The following is a 22965-nucleotide window of genomic DNA, read 5'->3' as shown; positions in this document are numbered from 1 at the left end:
AGCCAAGCTCAAGGCCTGCGTCTTTGTGTTCTATTGCCTGGATGTCACAGCAATTGTAAATAAAGTATTAATGAAACGTCCCCATTTACGGGAAAAAAAAACTTGGTAAATGAAAACATGTGCCTATACATACAGAAATTTAAGACTTTAAAATAAATAACACATAAATAAAAAAGTTAATAGATGTGGGTTTTTTTATACTCATTGCGATGTAAATAAAAGAAATATTAATTACTTGCTTAATATTGGCTACCTTTCACTACTTAACTCCCTAAATGTGTTTTTTTTCCTCCCCAACACTGAACTCATCACTAAGCGCAGGCCTCCTTACTCTCCATTCGCCAGCTCACAACGGGATGCTGTCTGCTCAGTTCTGGGCATTTCACTGGAAGAAAACAGCAGATGGGTCCTGCGTGATGAGACTATTTTAGCTTTAAAATACCTTTTCACATTGACTTCAACTTACTTAATATAACGTTTTTTAAAAAAACATTTACTCTGCTTATGCTAAATTATGTACACACTCTTGTTATTGTCAAAAAGTTAACATTTTAATGAATCAATATAAAAATTATTGTTACAACATTGTGTAAAAACCAAGAAAACCAAATTTGTTGCCGTCGAGTCAATTCCGACTTACAGAGACCCTATAGGGCAGAATAGAACTGCCCCAGAGGGTTTCCAAGGAGCGGCTGGTAGGTTCAAACTGCAGACCTTTTGGTTAGTGGCTGTAGCTCACTGTAGGTCTCAACCACCCCGCCATGAGGGCTCCTAATGTTGTATATGCCCTATGAACACATTCATTAGCATTAAAAGAAAATCAGCTTTTCTGTGCATCATTCAAGCATATGGGAAACCTGTTGTTGTTAGGTGCCATCGAGTCATTCCCAACTCAGAGTGGCCCTATGCACAACAGAATGAAACACTGCCCGGTCCTGTGCCAACCTCACAACTGTTGCTATGTTTGTGCCCATTGTTGCAGACACTGTGTCAGTCCATATCCTTGAGGGTCTTCCTCTTTTTTGCTGACCCTCTACTTTACCAGGCATGATGTCCTTCTCCAGGGACTGGTCCCTCCTGACAACATGTCCAAAGTATGTGAGACACAGTCTCGCCATCCTTGCTTTCAAGGAGCGTTCTGGTTGTACTTCTCCGAGACAGATTTGCTGGTTCTTTTGGCAGTCCATGGTATATTCAATATTCTTCACCAACACCACAATTCACAGGCATCAATTCTTCTTTGGTCTTCCTTATTCATTGTCCAGCTTTTGCATGCATATGAGGCGACTGAAAACAACACGGTTTGGGTCAGGCGCACCTTAGTCCTCACGGTGACATCTTTGCTTTTTAACACTTTAAAGAGGTCTCTTGTAGCTGATTTTACCCAATGCAATTCGTCTTTTGATTCTTGACTGCTGCTTTCGTGGCTGTTGATTGTGGATCCAAGCAAAATGAAATCCTTGACAACTTCAATCTTTTCTCCCTTTATCATGATGTTGCATATTGATCCAGTTGTGAGGATTTTTGTGTTCTTTATGTTGACGTGTAATCCACACTGAAGGCTGTGGTCTTTGATCTTCATCAGTAAGTGCTTCAGGTCCTCTTCACTTTCAGCAAGTAAAGTTGTGTCATCTGCATATCACAGGTTGTTAATGAGTCCTCTCCTCCAGTCCTGATGCCCTGTTCTTCTTCATATTGTTCAGGTTCTCGGGTTATTTGCTCAACTTACAGGCTGAATAGGTATGGTGAATGGATACAACTTTGATGCACAACTTTCCTGACTTTAAACCATGCAGTAACCCCTTGTTCCTTCCGAACGACTGCCTCTTGATCCATGTACAGATTCCTCATAAGCACAAATAAGTGTTCCAGAATTCCCATTCCCCACAATATTACCCATAATTTATTATGATCCACACAGTCGAATGCCTTTGCATAGTCAATAAAACACAGGTAAACATCTTTCTGATATTCTCTGCTTTCAGCCAGGATCCATCTGACATCAGCAATGATATCCCTGGTTCCACAATCTCTTCTAAAACTGGCCTGAATTTCTGGCAGTTCCCTGTCGATATACTGCTGCAGCCGTTTTTGAATGATCTTCAGCAAATTTTACCTGCACGTGATATTAATGACATTGTTTGATAATTTCCTTTCTTGGGAACAGGCATAAATATGGATCTCTTCCAGTCGGTTGGCCAGTTAGCTGTTTTCCAAATCTCGGCATAGACGAGTGAGCACCTCCAGCGCTGCATCTGTTTGTTGAAACATCTCAATTGGTATTCTGTCAATTCCCGGAGCCTTGTTTTTCACCAATGCCTTCAGAGCAGCTTGGACTTCTTCTTTCAGTACTGTAGGTTCCTGATCATACGTTACCTCCTGAAATGGCTAAACGTTGACCAATTCTTTTTGGTATAGTGACTCCTTGTATTCCTTTCATCTACAGGGAAACCTGTAGAATCTGTTTATACACACTTTTGTTGAACAATATAAACACTGCTAAATATATCAAAATAAATAAAGTACATACTTTACCCAAAATGGAGCTTATTAGTTATGTATTTTGATAAAGCCATGGCAAACTAGTATGAGGATTTTAAGCTTCTGACAAAAGATTATACAAAGGTTGTGAGGTATTTAGTGAATTTAACTTACCCATGGATCCCTGGTGACATAGTGGTTAAGAGCTAGGCTGCTAATCAAAAGGCTGGCAGCTCTAACCCACCAGCAGCTCCTTGGAAACCCTATGGGTCACTATGATTCAGAATCAACTTGATGGCAAAGGTTTTTTTTTTTTTTTGCGTGGGGTTTAGATCTCATTAAAAAGAAGCCATGGTGGTGCAGTGGTTAAGCGCTCAGCTGCTAACCTAAAGGTCAGCTGTTGGAATCTATCAGCCACTCCATGGGAGAAAGACCTGGCGATCTGCTTCTCTAAGATTATAGCCTAGAAAACCCTATGGGGCCGTTCTACTCTGTCATATGGGATCACTATGAGTTGGAATCAACTTGACAGCGCCTAACAACAGCCAACCTTTATAAAAGATAATCAAGTAAATTTTTCTCTTCATCATTTTTTATAATGGTATATCCCATTAATCTTAACAGGTTTTACAATGAAGTAATTCTTTAGGAGAACTAGTTCACTTGGGTATTTATCAAATAGTACATATCTTTCCTATGTAGTTTCTCCCTATGTGTTAAATCAATACACAATTCTCACAAAATTAAAATTCATAACATAAATGTCTCAGTATTTACTTAAGGAAAAGCCTCCTGTCAAGAACCTGACCTTTCAAGCTCATCAGTCATATTCTTAGTGTAGATGTAAAGCCTCTGAGTTTCTTTTCAGAATTACATGTGCTTATGGGGCGGCTCCACTCTGTCCTACGGGGTCGCTGTGCATCGGAATTGGCTCGGCAGCAGTGGGTGTGGGTCATGTTCTAGTAGCAGCTGCGACACATTGTTTCTAGGTAAAGACAGGTGGTACACACATACATACACACACATGCACACACATACACATATACCCACACATATCTACACACATACACATATCTACACACACACATACACACATACACACACATATAACACACATATACACATGCACACACATATGCACATATAACATACATACACACATGCACACACATCTACATATACACACACATCTACACACATACACATACACATACATACACACATACACATAAAAACACATACACACACGCACACATACACATATACCCACACATATCTACACACATACACATGTCTACACACATACACACTTACATGTAAAAACACATATCTACACACGTACATACACACACAAACACACACATATACCCACACATATCTACAAACACATATATAAACACATACACACACATCTACACACATACATACACACATACACATATATCCACACATATCTACACACATACACAGATCTACACACATACACACACACATACCCACACATATCTATCCACACATATCTACACACATACACACACACATACCCACACATATCTATCCACACATATCTACACACATACATACACACATACACACACATCTACACACGTACACACACACATACACATATACCCACATGTACACATATATGTACACACACATAACACATATAGACATATTCACATACATACACAGACACATCTACACACATACATACACATAGACACACATACATACACATCTACACACATATCTACACACATACACATCTACACATGCACACAGATACACATATCTACACATACACTCGCACATAAATACATACACACATACACATACATGTACACATATGTACACATACACACATGCGTACGCATACACAATACATACATATCTACACACATGTGCGCACATATGTACACACATATGTGCACATATACACACACATACACATACATATCTACACACATACATACACACATATATCTGCATACACACGCAAACACATACACACATATCTACACACACACACATAAACACACATATCTACACACACACACACGTCTACGCAACACACCATCTGGATATTGTAGTGTTAAGAGCAGTGGCGTTCTCCCGTCCGGCTCTGCAGTTATTTGTGTGGCCCTCAGTAAGGCACTTAACCTTTCTAAACCTCAGTCTCTTTATTTGTCATTGTGGGCTAACATTTGTTGTGAAGATTAAATGAGATTAAATATTCATTAGGTATTGGTCCCCATTCTTTATCACCTATCTCTCCCAACTCATAAAATTAGTTTGAGCATGGAATGAAATTACATATATAAAAATCTTCTGTAAATTGCAGACAATGCTGTAGTCATAAAGCATTACCTTATTCGATATGCGATTTAATCCCCCTGAATTACACGACGGTTAATGGTGTCCATTATTACTCTGAGTAATCTATGCAAGCATGTGTATTATGCTGTAATGAAAAATTTCTATAGGACAAAATAACAATTTACAAGGAAAGCTCAAGTTTCAGAATACTTAGAGAACACAATCATCAGTAACAATCACTCTCGAAATTATTTTGGATTTAGATATACAAACTTAGTCCACAGTTTTAAAGAAAAAATATAACCATCTATCTGTTACAGGCCAGGCCTGTGCGCGCAAAAGCGTACATCTTTGTAAACAATGCTACGGTGGAATCGAGGCTTTACTATTCAGATGAAGAGCAGAGAGCACATTTCCCCTAAACAATCTGGATATTTTCTCAAAAACTCACAAGACCTGATTTATATGTAGAGCTCAAACACACGCGCATTCGTGTGGCTCTGAAATACATTTTACCTAGAGCTTCTCATTTCAGAATATCGCAGCCTGCCAGGGTAAAGCATTGTAAATTTTACCAAAATTGGGAAAAAGCGTGAGTCAGTGCCATTTGATATTGTTCTGATTTTTTGTTTTTAAAGGTACAGAAATTGAAATGCCCCCGGCGGATGAGCAGGCTCTGACATGAGTTTAAGAGGTCAGGCTACTATCTGAAGAAGGTAATCGGGTTGCCTTTGCGGGTAGCCTGTGAGCTCCACAATCTGCATAGAGCTGGACATTTGTCATCATTAGCTGAGCTGTGACAGCTGGCACCCAAGGTGTCCCCGAATCACCAAGTGGCAGAGACAGTCTTCGTTTAGGTTGCCATTAAGTACAGTAGGTTTCTTGAGGGTTGAGTATTTCTTTGGGAAAGCTTTGCGATGTAAGGAGAGCAGTGAACATATGTGGATTCCGTAACATGGACACCACCACGATAGCTCGCAATTAGCAGGTTGCCTCCAGACAACCAGACACCAGACTACAGCACGAGTAAACATCTGCCTGCCCCACAAGAGCTGCAACTGTCTTCAGCACCCAAACAGCTCCAGCAGAGGGTTCCTCCCAGGGCTGGCTTAGGGTGATCAACTGATTAAACGTATTCAAGGAAACAGGCTGAAGGTGGGGAGGTTTCTCAGATCTATTTCAAATTTGGTTGTAAATACTGCAGAACTTCCCAAGAAGGAGTGGAACTGCCCACTGCATACCCTACAAACCAATACGGCACCATGCTATTGATAGAATGAGCCCGAAAATTAAAATCGCCCACACACATGCCATTCTCCACTAGCTTGAAGTGTATACAGTTGGTACCAAGTATTTAGCAATTAAATGTTCCCCCACAAAAGTTTAAAATCAGAAGACTTTTTTTACCAGATGAGTGCTACTAACTTCAGGTCTGAAACAGCTGCAGTTAATATGTCTAGAAAATGACTTTTAAAACTTCGAAATTTTAGAAGTATGTTTTTTTTTTTTCTGTCTTGTTAATGCAAACAAAACTATATAAAGAAAAGGAAAGTTTAAATTAAGAAATTGGTTCATCTAACAGACCTCTGAAAACTACGAATGCTACAATCCCCGTAAAGTCATCGATGCCTGAGAACGTGATCAATAACACTGGGTTTTATATTATTATGTAAACTAGTTTTCCACAAATAAAACTAATTTTTGTGTTAATGTAAAATCTATGCAAATACATGCAGTCATTCATCAGGAGAGCTGACAGGCACTCCATATTGGAGGGGGAAATGAAACTGCCTCAAGAATAGAGGCAATTAATTATTTCTGTATTTTTTCTTCTTCTGTCTTGAGGCACAAAAGTTATCCACCCAGTTAAAACAGCAAATGAAATAAAGAGTTTTTTTTTTTTTTTTAAACACATATGGCTTTTGCCTGCAATACTGATCACCACAAGGTCTACAGATGCCCGTGGCTAAAGTGTACGCTGGCAGATGTACACAGGGGAAAACCTGGCTAACGCAGCGTGGCGAGCAAAACAAATGAAGAGCTGTATTTGCTAGTGTAAAAAAAAACAAAAAAAAAAGTCCCAAACAACAACAACAAAAAGCCAAAACACCTCCTCCCCTAGTGAGTCAGGCATTTTGCTTGTATGTATAGACCACGGTTGCAAAAAATTTAACCGAGGTCTACTGTAAAAGAGTAGGAAGTAATTTTAAATTAGTGAAAGAGTTTATACAGACAGACATACAGATGAATGTATGTCAATGTTTAAGCCATGCATTTTTACTTGTATGGACAGAATTGGCTAGCAATTCTCCATTTCACAATGAAAAGCTTATGGCACTCAAAACTGCCACAGCGTGTGTGACTGGGTAAACACTGTCAGTATTGCCAGTTATTATTGTTTCATAATCCACTTGGCTGCAGTGTCTTAAGGTGTTATTGAAAACTGTGGGGATTATCGGGGACGATCCTGCCGATGTGGCACCCCTTCCTGGTAGCAACAAGAATCCTGTGTCTAGTAGCTGTTTCCCTTTAACAGGGTAATGTAAAAAACTCAGTCTTTTACTATGGGATACTCTAGGGTTGTCCCTCTCTGTGCGCACGTGCGTGCACACACACACCACAGCCTGCATGCACAGGCTATTTTACAGACTATAAAAAGACTATTCTTTCTAAAAATCGTTTAAGATTATTAAGAAAGCAATAACTTTTCTTAATAGGCCTGTAAGCATGCATAACATTAAAATTTCTATTGCAATTGCCAAATAAAAATATAGAACACAAAGCATTTAAATAATTTGTGCATCTTGGGGGAGAAACAGGAGATGAGTACTATTCCAAGTTGTAAAACGCAAATACCTAAAAAGAGCGTCATCTTCAATGAAGACGTCTGCGCTCCTGCAATCTGACATTTCTTTGTTTGGAGTAACGGCAATCATTCAATCTTAAATGACATTGTATATTTATACAAGATTAGGATTAGATGCATATTTTCCAAGAATGTGTACCTATTAATTAATATTGGCCTCATTCCCCACTTCTCAAAGAAAATGTAAAATAAAATATAACTTAAAACACTGAGAAAATGTTTCTTTCTATGGTGACATAAAGCTAGTAACATTGTCAAATATGCCTTAACTATTGCTAACTTTTATGAGAATCCCGTTTCTTACTACATATTTGGATGCATAAACTGTAAACTATATTTGTAAATATGATACACTCATGCTAGCATAACCAATATTAGCATTTCCTTTGAAAAACAGTAAATGCAGATTTTTACCAAACTCTGTAATATATTTTAAAATTAAACAACCTTTATATAAAACAGAAGTTATGTAAATACACAATGCTTGTATATCTGAAATATTATATGATACTTCTCAAGTGCAGGGTTTTTGGATTAAAACTGATCCTAAATTAGAAGCATGATAAAATAATAAATTCCAGGGGAGTAAAGAAGAGTGTTCACAGCCTAAAGATCTTTTGATATCAAAGTAAAGCACACAGGCATTTATAAACGAATCTTACAGAATTCACAAATTAGAAGAATGAGGAACCCTCTTTGGCAATGGAAGTGCGCTGTCTGTGCCGGTGGTTCCATGACCCCATACATTCGGCAGCTTTCACGGAACAGCACATTCGGATGGAAACATCATAGATGGCAAAGCACCGTATGCACGTTGCACATCACTAAACCCCACTGAAAATTAAAAAAAAAAAAAAAAGAATTTCACATGAAAATAAAACTATACTTTTTATTCCACTGGGTTCCCAATTTTCATTAGAAATACTGTATCTTAAAAACTGTGCTCTTCATGGTTCTAATTTGAATCTAGATATTTAAGTAAAATAGCTACAGATTTGTAGTTTAAAAAAAACCTCTGGCATCGGGCAGATTCTGACTCATAGCGACCCACAGGATGGAGGAGAACTGCCCCACAGGGTTTCCAAGGCTGTCATCTTTATGGAAGCAGACGGCCCCATCTATCTCCCACAGAGAGGCTGGAGGGTTAGAACCGCTGACCTTTCAGTTAGCAGCTGAGCGCTTTAACCACTGTACCACCAGGGCTTCTGGATGTAGATAAAAGTATTAACTATTTCTTAGTACTACTTTTGATTTGCTACTTTGACAAATCATTATATAAGAAAAACAGTGCTTTCAAGAAACAGTACAGTTATACTAAAATGTATATCATTAGTACAGTGAAAATAACCATATGTATGTGAAAATGAAGTATTATGTAAGTGGTCTGGCTATTCTCAGATAACGTTTATAACCTCTATAACCTGTATTTAAGGATATAAAGAATATTGCCATTTATAACCTACTTCCCTTCTTTTTCTGTAAAATATTTATTGCATGTAACGTACACAATAAAAGTAATAGCTGTTACTTGATGTAATTATCCTTTTAAATTACTACTCCAGGTACTGATCAATAAAAAAATAAATAAATAAATAAAGCCTAGTTTAGAGAAATTGCCTTTGTTCACTAAAAAACAGCTCCAAGACTCCAGATTAGAAGCAGTAAAGGCTATTTTAGACATGCAGTCACTGGAAGCTGATCACCTACTAACCGCATCGCGGGCTCAAGGTCACAGAGAATACCTTTCCGTGGCTTCATCACACACAGCATGAAGCAGTACTGAGGGCAATGCTGTGTGGGCCGAGCCACTGCAGATGTGCACAGTGAAGGCCCTCGTCGTGTCTGACTGCATTATGTTCTCTAAGTGCAGTGAAAACGTACTGTGCTGGGGACGCTGCCAGACACACCAGGGCCCACAAATCCGTGCTAGTTATGGGCTGAGGGATACCTGGTTTTCACGCATCTGTACTGAAAAGAACCAAGTGAGCCCGTTAGTCTTGTCTAAGTATTCCTGTCACTTCCAAATGTAAAATATAAGCTAAAACCTAATAAAACGAATTTTAATTTTATAAATTATAAAGGTAACAGTGACTTTCTGAAGGGTCCACCAGGGACTGAAGTGTCGGAACCAACGCTTCCCTCTGTAATACTGCAAAGTGAACTGACAACGGCAGTATCCTTCAGTGTTCCCATAGGGTTAGAGATCAAAACTGATTTTGAGCAATGTGAAATTCTTATGGTTGATAACCTAAAAAATAATACTTTTCACTTTACAGGTGCAACTTAAAAATATCCTTCACCTTTGCGTACACATTCCAGTAAAGTGAGGAAACAAACAATAAATTACTCAGGCTTTAAATTTCATTTTCTACCAAAAGAAAGATTTTGACTAGAGTTTATCCAGAAGTATCTCAAATCTGCAAAAGAGAAGTGGTAATTCTTATACAGCACACTTCCAACACCCATCTTTAGTCTCAAAGTCACTTTCCTGTTAACATCTATCAATACCAATAGCAAGTTTACACTATAGAAAAAAAAAAGTCACTACAGCTGGGGTCAGATGATTGTGTGCTAGGGTCATGAAGAAAACTGAAGCAACAGTCTTGATAATTCAAGTGTGGAGCTGAAGAAATACATATTTTTAAATGAACCGTGATGATGGGGATGCTGGAGCTGAAGAGACAACACAGGCTCTAAATCCTGCAAACACTGACCTCAGGTCTCCTCTTTACTTTGCAACAAACCTGAAATTAAAATATAAAGTAAGGATTTTAAGAAACTACTGAACCTTTTGAAGCTTTCAAATTGTTTTTTTCCCGAGTGTTCTTTTATCAGGAGTCACACACAACAGGAAGAAGGTATAGATGTCATCAAATTAGATCACCAGAAAACCTCCCTCCATTTTACTTTATTTAATGTGACATGTAAAGAAAACCCTGCACAAATATCTGCCTTTAATTTCTCTAGTGTGAAAAAGAATACACTGTGTCTGGCAGAAGGAAGCAGATGAAATAGCCTGAGTGCATTTAAAAAGGGGGCGAGGGGGAGGAGATCAGACACAAACAATGAGCCTTCAAAGCCACTCCAGCAGTAGGGGTAACTAATTTAATCAACTCAACTTCATATTCTTTTCATCTCCCCAGTGTAATAAGCTCATATTAAAAAATAAAACTTTAAATTCATGAATACTTCTGAATAGAATGGCAGTGGGCGGGTAATGAAAAAACCTAGAACACTGTCCACCTGAACACTTCACCTGGGTATGCATGCCCTCCAACAGATACAGCTTTCCCAATGAAACGTCACAACTGCTGCAATTTATGAACATGTAATTCAAATTTAAATGTTTTTTTTTTTAAATACAGAAACCTTGTGTTCCTACACTTCTCAACATAGTAGTTTTTTTTTTTTTTTTAATCTGATAAGGTAACCCCTGGCACCTTACTTTCTGCATCCCGTACACACGCGGTAAGCAGGTCTACAGAGGGTGGACGACTTTCCTAGGAGATGACACTTGGGGAAAATTGTTCCACCATTGCTATTCTGAACACTTCCAAGGGTTGGGAATCACAATTTTTTCAATCATTTTTACATTCATTAACAGTACTAAAATGTGTAACAGTGTGCTTGTGTCTTTCTGGATTTTTTTTCTAACAACTGCTACACTTCAGACGAAGACTAAGCAATGAAAGGGACTAGTTTGTTAGACCTTAAAATCCCAAATACCATTCAGTTGTAAGCATCTGAAATTATCATTAAATCATGAGATTTTTGGTTTGTCTTCTTCCTTCAATTAGATCATGGTCATCAATTACCACTCTATTATTGGCTCTTGTCCAAGATGTCTGCATGCTACCACTGAAAACAATCATGCATTTATATCCCAAAGATGGGATGAGTGCACAAAGATTTTATTCGAGTACTAAGATTATATTTATAGTAAATATATATATATATGTATGAATGGTACCATCAGTTAGGGTTCTTTCACACACTTCTTACAGAAGTAAATTAATCGATAGCAAGCTATTTCCACGCATTATGTAATCGTTTGAAATAGCCTGTTCGAGATGTCAAATGCTATTTCAAAAACATCCTACAGAACAGTTAAGTAAATTACTTCCGCAAAACAAATCCATCCCCAAAAGCTAGACTAAAAACGGCCGAATTACACAAAAACATACTATATATACGTTTAGCTCCTCCCAATGGGTCATTACAATGCAAAATACCAGGGGACAGAAAACACACCCCTAAGAGAGTCTGATTTTCCCTTCCACACGGAGGGGTGTCTTAGGTCCCGACAGGCTCTGCTACAGGGAGCAATTCCTTCCAGGTGCTCAGCGCACCAGAAAACCTCTGTGCTGCGGCCACACGCAGCCCGGCGCTGGAGGGTTGCTCCTGGGCACCCAGTTCACCCAGCGAGACAACAGCGCGTCGGTGAGCCCTGTGTTACGTAAATCACTGTCGGCTCCGTCCTGAAGGGCCCTTGAGGAAGCAGCTCAGCAAACACAGTTCTGGGGTCCTTGAAAACCAACGACTTCGCTTCCCTGGAACACTCTAGGGCTAACGAGTTTCCCGGTCCTTATCACACCTTCTATTTTTCTTCCTCAAAGTGCAAAGCTTTAGTGAAAAGGCCCCGGTTGCACCAATTAGTTTGCACAAAGTGCCTGGGTGTTTAGCTTCGCTTTAACCCAATTAAGCAGCACAGCCAGCCCCGACCATGAGCCACCTGCGCGCCTGGCTCCGGAGAGGCCGGCCGGCGCCCCGCTTCTTTCCCGTTGGACGCGCTGGGACGGCCGCGCCCGTTCCCCGGAACGGCCCCGGGGCCTCCGCGTCCTCGGCAGACCGGGAAGTGTGCAGGTGGCCCGAGAGGGCAGGGGGCGGTCTGGGGCCTGCGGGCAGCGCTCGGCGGAACATCTCGGCAGACAGAGCGCGCTGGGCTCCGCCCGACCTCACCCGGGCCGCCGCCAGGGCTGCGGGCCGCGCGGGCAGAGCCGGAGAAGTCCCAGATGCCAAGCAAGGTTGAAAAAAACCGGCACGGAAAGATCAGGCCTTTGGGACAGCGACCAGAGGGAGGAGAGAGAGTGGGCCCAGGAGAGCGGAGACCTCCGCTGGGGGAACCCAGGAGGTGGCCTGTCTCCAGAGACGACTGCATAGTCCCTGCGCTGGCGCGGCCACCGATCCTCCGGCTCGGATTTGCCTCCTCTTCCTCCTCGTCCAACTGCCAAAAGGTAGCAGAGCGTTCAGCCGCGGCGCCGGCACAGGAGGGAGGGGCTTGCCGGGGCCCCCGGTCCCTGCCCCTGAGGGGATGGGCGGCTCTGGGGGCTAGTGCAGACTGCTGCGTGCGCCCCACAGTCAGTGTACTATGGTCAGCTAAATCAGAATCTATCGCTTTGGGGAAATGAGAAGGGAAATAACAGGAGGCTTTGTGATGCGGTACCTGTGCAAAAAAAAAAAAAAAAAAAAAAAAAAAAAAAATCAAAGCAAAAGTGGGCGCCGAAGAATATCTTGTTAAAAGTGGCTCTGAAACAAAGTGCCTGCAAACACGTAACCCAGAGTTACAGGATTCTGATGGAAACAGTCTTAGTTTGAAAGAGGTACCATCTACATTAAAAGCAGGCAATTAAAACTCTCCCTAGCGTTTACAGCTACTATATAGCCATTCGTGCCCAGTACTGTTTCTTTCCTCTCCTCTACATTGAGGACCAATTGGTACCACCAGGAAAAAGAAAAAAAAAAGTTCGACCTAAACCCATTTTCCATTCCTGTTTTTAAGGTTCCAAAATTTAGGAATATTGATTTCTCTCAGATTTTTCTGAAATGTTTAATTTCTGTAATAAATAAACGTGGAGACTACAACTTAGTTGTCTTTTAAAATAGTAACCATTTCCCTTAATCAAATCGTATGAAATGTCACACATTTAGAAATCTGTCAGGCCAACACTAAGGCTACTTGACATAGGAAACCTAGCCTTAGCTATACATCTATAAGCAAGCCAGTAAACCCCAAACCTTGAGGTTTTCAGAATAGTTATCTGCCAGGAGGTCGGAGCGCTCCGGAATCCCACGTATTAAAATATAGCTCCTTATGAAATCACATTAAAATCACCTCCCGCTCACAGAAGGGGTATGCTTTTCACAGACTTCTACAAGTGCAGAGGCTGCTCAGTGTCCTCAGTGAGGTGTTGGACAGTCCCTCCCAACCCCCTCCCCCCAGTAGGAAGAGGACAGGTGTGCTGAATGTGTTTTCAAACCTCCTAACTTACACAGGGTGGAGAGCATCTAACACAATGAGCAATAAATTTCAGATTCCTTTCATCAACTGCAAAGCAGGAAAAATCTAGGTAAAACAGCACACTGCCTGTCTAACTTGAGAAAAAAAAATCCAACATACAGAAACATGCAGAATGGGAAAGAAACACAGGTATTATTCTATCTAAAGCCACGTCGTGGCTATGTGCCATAATCTACACAAGAACGCAAACTTCCACCCTGCATTTAAAAAGACCTCCAGGATTAGAGGACATTAATTACCTCACTCTAAATCCAAGTTAGTGACTTTGTCTTAGAAAGCCCCGTCTAGGTCCCTAACTGGTGGAGGACCACGAATCCGCCTGTATTTGCATTTCAGCGTTAAAAAAAGACAACCAAGGGTTTCAGCATAGAAGAGAAGGGATTTGCCAAGTCTTTTCAAAACGTCAATATGCTTCAAGTAATCCCAAAGCTGAGCGATTTCTCTTGATTTCCAAGTCTGTCTAGGTGGCCTCGGTGGTTTTCTGCCGGCAGCAGCCTCCTACCTTTAGTTTGCGTGCCCACCTCGGTGAGGGGGATTAATTAGCCGAGTTCGAGCTGAAGGCGGCCGTCGTGACGAGCCCAGTGGCGATTGGCCGCCCGCCTGCCTGGCCCTGCCTTTATAATTTCCACACGAGTGCATCTGGGCTCTTAGGCAAACCCACAGAGGCTTCTCCTGACATATACACACCCAGCACGCTCACCCCGACACACACCCTGCACAGTTTCCCCCCGGCCGATGGCCAGTCCTGCACACACCATGATTACAGGGAAGCGTAAATAAAGACGCAGAGAGGTGCTTGTTTTGACCGCGGGAGGAGCTGGTCTGTGTCTCGGAGCAACTTTGGTTTTCGTTACTGAGAAGGTGATCTCTCCATCCGTTTCTCTCCCCCCCGGGATTCTTTCAGAGAGGAGGAGAGCCAGACGGAGGGGAGCACGATCTTTCACTCTAAGACCGGCGGGGCTCTGAGACCCGAGGCCGGGCCCGCCGCCCGCGGAGAGCCGTGCGCCGTTCCGAGCGCTCGCGGCGGCCCGGTTCCCCCGCAGTTGGTTCCTGTGCTAGCAGCCGCGTTGGATCCCACGGCCTACTGCGAGACTCCGGTGTACAACCCGGATCTCTGCCCCAACATGATCGCGGCGCAGGCCAAGCTGGTCTACCATCTGAACAAATACTACAACGAGAAGTGCCAGGCCCGGAAAGCGGCCATCGCCAAAACCATCCGGGAAGTGTGCAAAGTAGTGTCGGACGTCCTGAAGGAGGTGGAGGTCCAGGAGCCCCGCTTCATCAGCTCTCTCAACGAGATGGACAACCGCTACGAGGGCCTCGAGGTCATCTCGCCCACCGAGTTCGAGGTGGTGCTTTACCTCAACCAGATGGGGGTGTTCAACTTCGTGGACGACGGCTCGCTGCCCGGCTGCGCGGTGCTCAAGCTGAGCGACGGGCGCAAGCGGAGCATGTCCCTCTGGGTGGAGTTCATCACCGCCTCCGGCTACCTCTCTGCGCGCAAGATCCGCTCCCGCTTCCAAACGCTGGTGGCCCAGGCGGTGGACAAATGCAGCTACCGGGACGTGGTGAAGATGGTGGCGGACACGAGCGAAGTCAAACTGCGGATCCGCGATCGGTACGTGGTGCAGATCACCCCGGCGTTCAAGTGCACGGGGATCTGGCCGCGCAGCGCGGCCCACTGGCCGCTGCCCCACATCCCCTGGCCGGGCCCCAACCGCGTGGCCGAGGTCAAGGCGGAGGGCTTCAACCTCTTGTCCAAGGAGTGCCACTCCCTGGCCGGCAAGCAGAGCTCGGCCGAGAGCGACGCTTGGGTGTTGCAGTTCGCGGAGGCCGAGAACAGACTGCAGATGGGGGGCTGCCGGAAGAAATGCCTGTCCATCCTCAAGACCCTGCGCGATCGGCACCTGGAGCTGCCGGGCCAGCCCCTCAACAATTACCACATGAAGACGCTGGTCTCCTACGAGTGCGAGAAGCACCCGCGCGAGTCGGACTGGGACGAGTCGTGCCTGGGGGACAGGCTGAACGGTATCCTGCTGCAACTCATCTCCTGCCTGCAGTGTCGCCGCTGTCCCCACTACTTCCTCCCCAACCTAGACCTGTTTCAGGGCAAACCGCACTCGGCGCTGGAGAACGCCGCCAAGCAGACGTGGCGCCTGGCGCGGGAGATCCTCACCAACCCGAAAAGTTTGGAAAAACTTTAGAGGCCGATTTGATCGCGACTCGACGCGAGGACTCCGCTCGGCGTGCCGATTACGTTGGAACTTCCTGTTGCACTCCCAGCTACTCTTGTCCTTGACAGTGCAAAGGATCTCTTCCTTGAAAAGGAAGGACGCCAGGCTTCGCCATCATCTCAGCCACCCCTCCAAGGGGGGGAAAGCGGCGGCGGGAGCGGAGGGAGAAAAACCCAAACCCACAAGTATTAGAAGACTTCTTTACCACCGACTTCCTAGCTCCGGAGAAACGTCCACAGTAACCGCGGGACACAGCCCAGCTGCCTGGCAAGACCGCGGTGAGCACTGCCTCTCTCTCCAAGGATCACGGCGGTCTTGGGCCCTAGGTCGGTCTGGCTGTGAGTCAGCGCGATGCGGGTACGCCAGCTAAAGGAACGCGTAATGTATATTTTGGTTTGTAACAAATATTGTGAGCTCACATTGTCTTTGAAAATGTGGATGTTGGTGTTTTGTGATGTGGTGAACAGAGCTTACATTGCCGTTTTGGCGACTTGCAGACATTTTCCACTAAAAAAAGTACCATTTAAAGGCAGATTTTTCCTTCTGGTACTTTTATCTGTCTTCGAAAGTGTCTGAACATAAAAGAAGAGTTTACATTTTGTTTCAAATATATTGCTTGTTCTATTTCTAACATTCCATAAATATACTTGAAATGTTATTTAAATATATTCAAAGAAATTTGAATTCAGCTTATATAATAACGCTTGAATATCTGAAATATATATTTGAAAAATGCACTTGAAATACACTGGATAATTACTTTTGTGATTTCGATTTTTAATTTCTGTTGCTGGTTTTTATTTAATTAGAAGCTAATAAATGAAGTGAAATAAAAGTTGTGTCTCACTTTAAGTTGTTTTTCTATCAAAAGATATAAAGCTTTATTTTGAAAAATGGAACCCACTTGATATTTTAACCATTTTGAGAAATATGCTAATGAAATCACTAAAAACTAAAACCTTAACTTAAAACTCTGCAGAGAAGCTCTTTTTGTGTAGCTACAAAAGCCAGTGATCTGCTCTTTGGTTCTCACCCCGCAATTTCTTATAAGACTATTGCTTCCCAGAACTGACAGGGTTCCTCGGGGTTAGTATTTCTGAAGCGTTGTTGATGATGTAAGGAAAAATCTATCATGACCCTGGAGATGACTGAGTTAAAAACCAGCCTTACTCCTGGAGAAAACAAACTTAAAGTCAAAATGAAAGTTTTGCAATTCGTACATGAAAACTAATAATACTAATAAAATGAAAATCGTTTCTGACCTATCTGATGGCAAACCTTATTTTACGCAGTAAGGGTCCCAGGAGAAGAAAAAATCAACGAGAAATTCCAAATTCCCTTTCACTTCCTAGACAAGCCGATGATAAAAGCATAAAGACAAACTGTTTTAATTATTTAAAGTCTAATAATTCAAACTCTCATTTATTAAATTCAATTCTTTTGGAGTCAAAGAGGCCATAGACTCTCCATGGAAGTATTTTAATAGTCAACAAGTGCTGAAAGGCTAATCACCCATGGGCCTTAAGTCAGTTAGTTTAGGAGGTGGTTTTAGAATTTCAATTGCTATTCTGCCAATACTCTTTTATAGTACTGTATTGTACGTATATAAATTAAACAGGAAAATAAAGTTCTGGATCTATGTTAAAAAGAACACTATTTGACTATTCTAGAATGACTGCCTTTGGAAAACACCTAAAAGGAGATTCTCTGCAAGGCGATGCTAGGGTATCCAGCATGACACTTAGCCTCTCGAATTCTTAATCCAAGGAAAAAGCTAGGAACAGCAGGTAACATAAAAGTTAAAACACGAATAAAACTGATCCGGAAGAAAGTGCTGCAGTACAGAGTTGCTCTCAGGCTCAGGTGCTGAACGCAAAGACTTAATAAATAAACCTTCAGGCATTTCAAACGGCGCAAACACGTACTTTCTGACGTTGCACCCAACAAAGAACACAGCCTTTACATGTCTGATTGCTAGTACATGCTGTATATACACCATTTAAATAAAAGTTTTTCAGAAAATCAGTTTCTCTTCCTCTTAAATCCACATGTAAAGCCCAGTCTTATTTCAGGAGATGAAAAATGGATTTAATAATGGAGATAAATTTATATCTAAATGGCTCCCCCCAATTTATAAGCTTTCAAGGAATAATAATTCACATTGCAATCCACACTTTTGGGCATTAAAATTGCTCTTAATGAGAAATTTCCTAAGACCCTTCCCGGACCCTCTTCTCAAAGAGCTGAGATGCGGTACCCTAGGGGCTGAGGAAAAATCGCTTAACAACCAAATCTGCCCCAATGCACACAAAGGCATCCAGAGAAAGGCTGTTAACCTCTCAAGCCCCGGCGATAGAGGATTTAAATTCATTAATGCGTTCTTCAATTCCGGAAAAGAAGGCATGTGTTATTTCATTCCATCTATTTTGGGAAAGAACGAGAATATGCTCCCCTCCCCCACTGTCATTTAAAACCAAGGAACACTGAAAACCTCTTCCCACCACCAACCCACCAACCCACCAGCACTGTATAGCTGGTCACTTTAACTCACTTTCGCGTCGATCTTCTTGAAGGCAGGGTCGTCCTCATCTACTTCGAAGTAGATTTCTGTCGTGGTGATGGAGAGCGTCCCCTTGGCCACCACCACCGGAGCGATGAGCTGGGCAGGGGTGCTAAGAACCACGGGGCCTGCAAGACAAGGGCAGGCGTCAGGCCGGGCTGGCGGTGCTCCCGCTCCCCCCGGAACGGTACCACTGTTTTTATTTTTAAAGATACCCTCAATAACGATGATGCCTATTTATGCGGCAAGCTCTCTTCGTGTGAGATAAGGTCGGCTTGGCTTTTACAGATTATCTTCTAAGGCGGCTGCAGATAAATAAGTATATGAACACCCGAGAGGTCAGGATACCCAGCAAGTGACCCTTAGCAAGCGAGTTTTCAACCTCCGCCTAGAAACCCTACGCAGTCAGTGAGGCACCGTCATTAACAACTTAGAAGTGCAGAGCCAAGTCGATAAGGCCCGGATTTTCCACTGAGCACGCGGGCTTTCTGAGGGGCCCTAGGCGTCCAGCCTGCTCCCCAAAGACCCACTAGCCTATAAAGCCATTCCCCTCGGCAGCAGCGTTCCCCAGGGACAGCAGAGAGGAGACCAAGAGGAAACTGATCTAAATGTACGCATTCCACTGAGCTAACGGGTTTGCATCTTGCAGAGAGATTAACTTAATATCCAGTTTTTAAGGCGCGTGAGTGGACATTACATTTCTTAGGGAGAAAAGAACGAAATTCTCAGCAGCGATTTTCTCACGGAGAATAAATCATTAACGCATTCTTCAATTCCAGTGTTAAAACTGAATACGTCAAAAGTGATGAGAAAGTAAGGCAGGCACAAAACGATTCTCAGAAAAGCACCCGCAAAGTGCTGCTTCTCAACTCTGGAAAAACGAGAAGCTAAAGCTTCGAGGAACGGTGTGTGGAAAGGATGCCCACTCGGAAGTGCAGGGCTGGCTTCTAACTCAGGGCGAGACACCGCACGGCTTAGAATTTTAATTCAGACAGGGATGACTTAACTGCCGGTGAAGGTCCCTGAAGGAGAGGCGGCTTTCGCGGTCTTGGGCGTGGAAACGAGCCCCCACGTATCCATCTTTCCGTAGCCAGGGCGCACTGGCTTCCCTTCCACACCCCCCGCCCGGATCCAAATAGCAAAACGAGTCACAGTAACAGCTGGAGGGGCAGTAAATCAGGTCCCCTGCGGACGCTCTCCCCAGCTGGGACCACACTGGCCGGCGCAGGGCGGCGTTTGCGGGGTGCCAGGCGCCCCATGTCTGCAGCCGCCCTGCTCAAGGCTGGGCCGAGAAGGGATCGGCCTGCTTCGCCGCGCTCAGAGGAAGTGGACGGGAAGCGAGTGGTGTCAGTGTCAGCTTTCCAGGCCCGACAGCACGTACTAAAGCCCTGTCTCTGACCCCGGGGCTCTCTGTCCCCCAGGGGCGCTGGGCCAGGCCCCGCCGGCCGGAGCCCCGCGGATCGAGACCACCGCGGCCCGGAAAGGCTTCCCTTTCCAAAGGGCAGGCGGTCGATCTGAAGCGCCACTTTAAAGGCTCATCAATCTTAATCTAGGTTGCTCAAGTAATTATGCCCGAATCTCTTGTACGATTACAAGTGGATTTGGGTTTCTATTCCCCAGGCCCTCCTTTGTGTTTATTGGAGGGTCTGTGCGCGCGCTCGCGGCGCCTCCTCCGCGCCCCCCACCGCCAAGGCCGGTTCCAGCCGCTCCCTTAACCCTTCAGCCTCCGGGCCGCCTCTCTGGATGCCAGTTTTTTTTTTTTTTTTTAATTCCCCTTCTGAAGAAATCCCTGTGGTGGGTTTGTGACTGGGTGAGAAGGAAGGTGTGATTGCATCGGGAACAAAGTGTCGTTTCAGACATCCCTGGGTGGTGCCACGACCTCAGCAAAATCTTCATTCGAAACACGCAGGGCTAATTATTCCTCCTTTAATAAGGGCTTCGGCCATTCCGAAAGCAAGAAGGGTCAAAATCATTAAAGATGGCGGTGGCTTCCTTCTCTAAAAAGTAATTCAACATCTCCAAACAATTAAATTGGGAAAATTGCAAAAAAAAAAAAAGACATTATCAAAACCATACATGCCGATTTACTGAAATATATTACGAATTTTAAGTACCTAGTTCTGTGAACTTTTAAGGGGAAACACATTTTCTCAACTCAGTTCTCCGCGTTTCTGAACGGACAGTGCCCTTCCTTTAGATTGGACTGCAGTTTCCTTCCAAAGGATCCAGACTTTCCGGGAGTTTATAAAAGGGCTTCGAATCGGTCCGTCTTTAAGAAAGCCACCTCAGCAAATATTCAGCCCTAATAGCGACATCTTTACTCTGGTCCTCTGGAAATCTCCAGTTAGGACTTACACTTCCAGAGCACATTTAGGGGCACTGAGTCTGCAGCCTCGGGGAACAAACTAGGCGCGGAGCGAATAGGAGTGAATCCACCACAGCAAGAGGGGGGATTAGGCTTTAACCCCCTTTGGGGGAGCCTCTGGATTTTAGGGATCCCATATTAAAATGTTTACATAAGGCACAGTCACAAATTGGCAGATCTTCCATATGGTACGTGGTCATTTGGAACTCCTGGCTACCGTTCCACATAAAAATAGTTAAAAAAAAAAAGAGCAGCATCTTGGATGCTACGGAGGCAGTGATCTTGCTGACCCTGTTCTGGAAGACAACGGAGGAGCTCTAAGTCCAACCTCCTGAGCTTCCTTGGTGTAATGAGTTGGACACTGAGTGTAAATATATTCATTCCAATCACTGCTGTTACAATAAAAGGGAGAATTATAATAGCTTCCTCAGCACACAGAGAAGTGAAGGATATTAAAGGGCAGTTACACAAACGGATGGGACAAAACCTTCTTCCAGTGCCTTGATTCTCACTGCAATAGTTAAGAATTCCACCATCTGAAGTGGTAATTAAAAGAAAAATGAATGTTACCTACCTTTTAAAATTGGTGAGATGATGTTTAAAAAACATTGATCCGTTACTATTTTTGAAAAAAGGATAGGAAGGAATATTTTTGAAAAAAGGATAGGAATATTATTGTCCATTAATTTAAATGCTAATTTAAAATCTGAACTAGAACAAAGATCACCCAAGCATCATAAAAGGAATCTGTAAAAGAAGGGACTTCTGGTTGGAGCCATGGGGTCTTTATTGAGATGATAAACCCCTCTGTGGACCTAGAGTAGAAAGTACATATGTTTTGTATTTGAGAAGGAAACTATTCATCAAATATATCTTAAAAGCAGAATGTTAGAAAAAAATACATGTGGATTTGGACGGGTCTGCTGAAAATCGAAATTCCAAGTATAGAAACCGGAATAACAATACACTGACATTTTAATAGGAACGCTACAGTTTACAAAACGCTCTTACATTTTTACTTAGCTGAGAGTCCAGTGTTCACACACATTGGGCTATGGATATGTCGATGCCCTTGGCTAAAGACCACCAGAAACACAGGAGAAGTGGAACAAGTTGGACCTAGAACTCCCAGCAGCAAGGGAGAAGGAAGACCATGGGTGTCTCAGAAACAGGGTGTCGAACAGGACTTGTAGATCTGGCTTTGGCTAGGTGATTTTGTGGAGGGGTCCCTTGAAGCAGGGCTTTGCTGTGGGTTGGGCTCTGCTAGACGTGGGATAATTTTTTAACTGGGTATCTTAATCTTACCTAAGGGCAGGAAGACTACTTGTTGGCTTTGAGTGGATTCCCAGGGGAAAGTGTAACAGGCAAAGAAGCAGCAGTTGCTTGGATCAGCCAGTGAGGGGGTGACCTTGTTTTTGTCTGTGCTTAGATCTGATTATGAAGGTGTGCTGTTTTTTTTTGTCCCAAACCATCAGGTGACCTTACCCAATGTGGATGTTCCGAGGTTGTTCCCTGGAGCAAGAGAGCGGTGTGGTCTGGCTGGGGCACCGGGCTAGCTGCTAACAATACTCAGGCCTATTTGTAAGTGTCAGGCCACTTCCCAAAAGTCGGAAGCTGCTTTTCTTTTTCTCAGATGGCAAAACTTAACAATTTTGGAGAGATTAATAGTATTCCAGTGACTAAAAAGCAATTATGGCAATTCAGTTGTGAAGCAATGCTGTTATGGACTGAATTATGTCCCCCCAAATATGTACTGTCAATCCTAAATCCTATCCTCCATGCCTGCAGTTCCCTGGTAGCGCAGTGGTTAAGAGTTATGGCTGCTAACTGAAAGGCCAGCTG

General features: G+C 43.3%; 2 protein-coding genes across 8 annotated transcripts in view; one reads left to right on the top strand and one right to left on the bottom strand.

Moving 5' to 3' along the window:
• Nucleotides 1–22965, bottom strand: part of NBEA (neurobeachin) — an 892011-nt gene that overhangs the window by 237508 nt on the left and 631538 nt on the right. For all 7 annotated transcript variants that reach the window (XM_049853455.1, XM_049853457.1, XM_049853456.1 and 4 more), the window contains one exon: nt 18750–18886. In XM_049853455.1, coding sequence (XP_049709412.1) covers nt 18750–18886 — 137 coding nt within the window. The remainder of the gene's footprint in view (nt 1–18749; nt 18887–22965) is intronic.
• On the top strand, nt 14637–16780 carry MAB21L1 (mab-21 like 1). The gene has a single exon (XM_049853465.1). It carries the CDS (start codon nt 15089–15091, stop codon nt 16166–16168), a length of 1080 nt encoding a protein of 359 aa, XP_049709422.1. The 5' UTR covers nt 14637–15088; the 3' UTR covers nt 16169–16780.

The sequence above is a fragment of the Elephas maximus genome, chromosome 14 (genome assembly GCF_024166365.1).
Source record: "Elephas maximus indicus isolate mEleMax1 chromosome 14, mEleMax1 primary haplotype, whole genome shotgun sequence".
Lineage (NCBI taxonomy): Eukaryota > Metazoa > Chordata > Mammalia > Proboscidea > Elephantidae > Elephas > Elephas maximus.
Note: the sequence above shows the minus strand (reverse complement) of the source record. Positions and strands in the feature narration are given on the sequence as shown.